This window comes from Octopus bimaculoides, chromosome 8 (assembly GCF_001194135.2).
Source record: "Octopus bimaculoides isolate UCB-OBI-ISO-001 chromosome 8, ASM119413v2, whole genome shotgun sequence".
NCBI lineage: Eukaryota > Metazoa > Mollusca > Cephalopoda > Octopoda > Octopodidae > Octopus > Octopus bimaculoides.
The window spans coordinates 50,833,094-50,838,816 of NC_068988.1; the positions used below are offsets into that span (position 1 = coordinate 50,833,094).

The 5,723-nt window shown below is 38.3% G+C and overlaps 1 protein-coding gene across 1 annotated transcript in view; it reads right to left on the reverse strand.

Moving 5' to 3' along the window:
- LOC106881890 (DBH-like monooxygenase protein 1 homolog) overlaps window positions 1-5,723 on the reverse strand; it is a 123,940-nt gene that overhangs the window by 14,688 nt on the left and 103,529 nt on the right. Inside the window, exons 6-9 of the mRNA XM_014932415.2 lie at window positions 3,810-3,912; window positions 1,310-1,494; window positions 1,014-1,217; window positions 497-556 (exon numbers count right to left, since the gene is read on the reverse strand). Of these exons, the coding sequence (XP_014787901.1) occupies window positions 497-556; window positions 1,014-1,217; window positions 1,310-1,494; window positions 3,810-3,912 (552 nt within the window). The remainder of the gene's footprint in view (window positions 1-496; window positions 557-1,013; window positions 1,218-1,309; window positions 1,495-3,809; window positions 3,913-5,723) is intronic.

The window sequence follows — 5,723 nt, forward strand, 5'->3', positions numbered from 1 at the left end:
CGGACTGGAGGCGCCGAAAAGCTCGGAGAATGGAGCGTTGGAGGGGTAGGGTGGTGGGATGGTAGGTGAGGGGAAAAGGGAGGCGGGAAACGGCAGGGCGGGTTCGGGGGGAGAGAGCAGATGCACGGTCCACAGAACGTGCTCTGGCAAGGGCGGTGTGGATGGTGGTGGGTGGATATCCACGCAGGCTAAAGTGGTGAGCCATGAGTTGAGACTGAGTTTCAAAGTCATGGCTGTCGCTACAAAATTTCAGACCCTGTGCCTATAGTAGAAAGGATTGTGGTCGACTTTGTTTTTTTTTATCTTGTTGGGGTCGATAAAATAAGTACTATTCGAGTTTGGGGTTTGTTGTAATCGACTTACCACCCACCGAAATTGACGGGTACGAGCTAACTGAGGATGCCCCTCCTCATACATCACTATAAAGATATTATAAACCAAATTTTTAGTAAAATAATTAATTGGGTTTCAAAATCATAAAAGACGAAGTACTTACATAAGTAAAATTTCTGATGTTTGTAGAATCATAAACGCATTCCACTTTCAATATATCTCCCTGGAAACAGAAATGTTGCATTAGGAAGCAGAAAATTAGATGATCGCGCCACTCTCGGTAGCAGTTGGTGAAGTGAAACAGAAAAGAAATTGAACAAAACGCTAAGCACATTGTTAGGCCGAAAAACCCTTAATATATTTTAGCAAGAAAGGAAAAAAAAAGATACCATTGTTCTAGGTGAGAGTATATTACAGTCATATTTTCGTGTTATAATATGGCTCCTCGTCCACGCGTATGTTATTGTCGGCACTGTAATTTTTTGTTTACTGCCCAGATCCATCCTGAAGGAATACATTTAAAACAGATCCAACGAATGGGACCATTCGATCTACACCAGCTATATTAACAGAGTGTTCTTTCTGTTTTTAAGATGGTTGTATGTAATTTGAGGGAGATTTGACTATGGCTTTACAAGACCAAGCAACCATGTAGAGTTGTGACAGAAAATATTTCTTACCATTAAAACAGTAACTGGGCGATGAAGAAATTTCATTTCCTGGTAATTGAAATCATAACTTGAATCTTGGACGATAGGTGGTAGTATTGTGCCGTTCCGATAATGGTGAAGGGCCATTTTCCGGCCAAGAAGATGAGAATGAAGAAGCACTCCGAATATTTTGATTCCCGGTATTTTCCATCGCCTTGGGAAACTCGATCTTCTCTTTGAAATGGACAAGAAAATATAAGCATATAATGTCAAATCACAGTGAGGTACATTGTGCAAATCGATACATTGGAAAAACTTCCACTTACTAAATGTTGCTGGCAGTTGGGCAGGCAGTAACCGAAGTACCTGAAGTTACGCACAAACGGTGGAATGAGTTGTGAAAACGGAGACTTCTTGGCATCGACGTAATATCCTATCTCAACCATAGCTGCATCGTATTTTCTCTTTGCTGGGATCAGAATCATTTCTATGCCGGAAGAATCGAAATGGCCTATAATAATAAAAATAAGAATAAGAATAAGAATAAGAATAAGAATAATAATAATGATAATAATAAAACAGAAACAGAAACAATTCCTATCATAGTAGGTGCCTTAGGTATAATAAAAAAAAATATTCAGACAAATACATAACAAAAACACCAGGACTTACAAATATATATAACATACAGAAAATTGCACTACTAGGTACTGCACACATCCTACGCAAAACACTTTCAATACAGTAACCATAAGAGCATCACAGCAAACCACAACACATACCCAAGGCGCACAGAGCTGCGCTCGGTAGTGAAGTGAAAGCACGTTATAAAAATAAAACTACTGAATAATAATAATAATTCATACTGCTGTAGGGACGAGGCTTGAAATTTTGCGGGAGAGGGCTAGTCGATTACATAGACCCCAGTACTTAACTGATACTTATTTATTGACTGCGATGGGGAAAATGCAAAGCTGACCTCGGCAGAATTTGAACTCAGAATGTAAATAATCGGGACAAATACCACAACACTCTTTTCCAGCACTGTAGCTATTTTGGCAGCTTGTTGCCTAGTATCAAGGCCACTTTCCAGATAAGGAAATTGAAGACCACAAATTCAGTCGTGTTAGAGGTTGATACATTTAAAATAAAACTTGAGAAAGAAAGAACATATAAATACATAGGAATAAATGAATGCAAGCATGAAAGAGAAAATCAGTGAGGAATGTTATGGGAGAGTTGGAGCAGTCCTGAAATTTGAACAAAATGCACTTAACATGGTGTTGCCATAAATTCCTTAGCAGTTCCAGTTGTTACTTATAGCTACGATGTGTTGAACTGGAATGTCAATAAAGAAAATTGACAGAAAAAATACGCAAGCTGCTGAGTTTTATTAAGATGCACCGCTCAAAGGCAGACGTGGATCACCTTTAGCTTCCCAGGCTCTAAGGAGGTCGAGGCTTAATCCAATTTGAATTTTCTTACAAAACCACCACAACTGGAATCTTCTCACGATAGGCTCATTTTTATTGCCCTAAAATTTTCTTCAAAAACAGAGAAGAAGAAAGATGATGTACGTACACCTCATGAAAATACATGAGAGCCTTTTGTGCGCCTCATAAAACAGAAATGAAACAAGACTGAACTGATGTATAGGACAGTGTTTTTGTCTATGAACAAGATCAAACGTACGGCACTATCAGTCTGCTTTCCATTAGAGCTGGACATATTATTTTAACTTTAATTGGTGATTTTTTATCATTTTCTTTAATTAATAGTTGAAATGGTAAGATTCACACCCATTCATACACAAATCTAGATTTACCTATATTGCCAAGGTAAAATGTTCTCTTCCAGATCTGTCCCATGACTTAAAGGTGCATGCAGAAAGACCACCCATCTACTTAGACCACGCTCATCATTCTTATTCTGCTTTCAACAAATTTACTGAAGAGTGGCACTTTCTTCTCCAACCTCATTTGCTTTAGCCACCTGACAGAGAAAAACCGCCAGTCCTTTCTAATCAAGAATGACGCTAAAGCTACCTTCACAATGGACAATATCTTTAATATAGTACGAGGCCACTTATTATGTGGTAATGAACAATCCGTCAGATCAACCAAGTAAATAACAGCCACTTTATTGTTTGCCCATCTCTAAACACTAAAGGACTAAGTCGATTCGGGTTGATCTGAACTCAAAACACAAAGGGATGTAACCAAATACCTAAGCCATAGAATGGTATGGGATGGGATGCAGTTGATTAAATTAATGTGCAATATATTACTAGTGCCCTAACTTTTTCACTTGGAAGAATGAAAGGTAAAGTTTTTAGTCGACTACAAAAAACATGTGAGTGTGGTACTTCAATTAGGCAGCAGTCCCACAACTGAAATTAGTGAAACATAATGAAATTATACATACAAGACTTCAAATCTTGGTGAAGAGCATTGTGCTACTAAAATTTCCCAGTCAGGAGGGCAAACGTAGGTACACAGAAGCATTAAAAACAAAACCTTCCTAAAATATCTATAACCTAAGGAGTATAGGGACTCCACAAAGATTATCATACCTGATGACACACTTGAATGGAAGAATGTATAATTTGAAACCAGACTAGTTAATAGTGAAGTGGCTGAGTTGATATAAAAAAGGCCTAAGACCAAGAGGGTAGAAAAGGTTGGTGACAATAAGACAGAGATACTGCAAGAACTACTAGAAGTGACTAAGCAGGATTTAAAATGAAGATACTAAGGAACATAGCTACGAGATGTCTGAAGGTTGCTTTTTTTTTCTACCAAATAATAGCAATAAAGTGTAATATACCTTTTAGGTTTAAAGGATTATCGTAGTGGATTTCCAAAATAAAAGCTACTGGATCATTTGACGTTCCAATTGACATTCCAGCTTGTTCAGGAAAAGTAAATTTCTGAAAGTAAAATTAAAAATAGGAAAAAATTTCGTTAAGCAGCATGTGCAGGTTTCGATACAGAAATATAACTGGCAGTACATATTTTATTTTCAACAGAAATTTAAAGAGGTAAATTGTTGTAAATGTTACCATCAGAAACTACTCTCACCAATAAAATATTCGTCAATGATATAGAGCATTTGCAGTTTATAGCTCCAAACCGTTCCATCTTGCAGAATCTGACACACACACACACACACATCCAAAGACAGAGACATACACACACAGGGACAGAGGTAGGCTTCAGGTGTGCGTTAATATATGTCTGTGTGTATGTGTCTTAGTATATGTATGTGACATTACCTCCTCCCCCCCCCCCAGTGAAATGCGCCGATTTTGAAACTGTTTAGTTGTGACCTGGACTTCAAACGAACAACAGTGTTCACTTTTTGAAGTACTACCAGCATGAAGATTTGGCTGATTTAACAACACTCACAATACTCGCAAATATATCTGAAAAAAAACAACAAATGTTATTCTGGTTATTATAACAAATTCGGAAACTTGGCGAAGTAGAAAGCCTCAGCGGCTCTTTCAATATAATTACAGAAATCTTATTCCACTCCTTTTAACCAGTTTGAAGATAATGCATTGTTAACAGTCCCTATCGTATTCGTATGATTTTTCATCACTGTGAGTATCAACGCCACACAAGCTTTTTACTGTGTTAGTCAGTATTCATTCTACAGCCTATAACGTTACACAGTTAAAAAATATATAGTAATGTCAAATTAATTTATGTCATGCTACACACATTCTTCAGCAAATATTTTAAACTAACGTTCACAACAGCATATATAATATGTGGCCGGTGCCAGTGCCAGTGCCTGTGGCACGCAAAAAGTACCATTCGAGCGTGATAGATGCCAGTTCCACTTGACTGGCCCCCGTGCCGGCGTCACTTAAAAATCACCCACTACACTCTCGGAGTAGTTGACGTTAGGAAGGGCATCCAGCTGTAGTAACCGTGCCAGAACATATTGGAGCCTGGTGCTGCCTACGGGCTAGCCAGTCCTCAGTCAAACCGTCCAACCCATGCCAGCATGGAAAGCAGACGTTAAACGATGATGATGATGATGATGATGATATCTATAATATGATATATTGCTATACTAAAGGCGGTGCTCCAGCATGGCCGCAGTCAAAAGACTGTAGCAAGTAAAAGAGAGTAAAAAGAGTATTGAAAGTTTAGGTAAACTTCGTCACTCACTCATTCACTCACTCACTCTCTCTTTCTCTCTGTGTCTCTCTCAAGACGCAAAAATAAAACGCCTTAAAAGAGAAAGTGGATTTGTTATTCAAATCTATTCTGCAATCTGGGATTATTATATATTGTACTAGCACTATAGCCCGGCTTTGCTCGGGATTAAGTTAGGATTACCTGAGCAATACCATCAATTGAGGTAAATTTGGCACCCGGACGTAAGTTTTGTAAGAGGAATAGAGAGGCCTATCTTCTCCCGCAGAGATGTGAGAGTCAGATCTCTCCTTTCGAAAACATGAACAGTTTCGTAACATTGTTTACAAAATAATAGCTGATCGTTTGCGAAGGACCGTGTGTAGAGTCAACACTAAGGATTTTTGCTCTGATAACTTCTGCTCTCTCCCATGTTCACGCACGTCTAGCTATATGTCGCAATGAGTAAAGCAACAGATTCAGCAAATTTGGAAATTAGTTGTGGAGAAACGGAGAATATCGTTTATATTGTGTATCACTCACTAAAAAAGACGAAATTTAAAAAATCTGTTATCTCTCTCTCTCTCTCTCT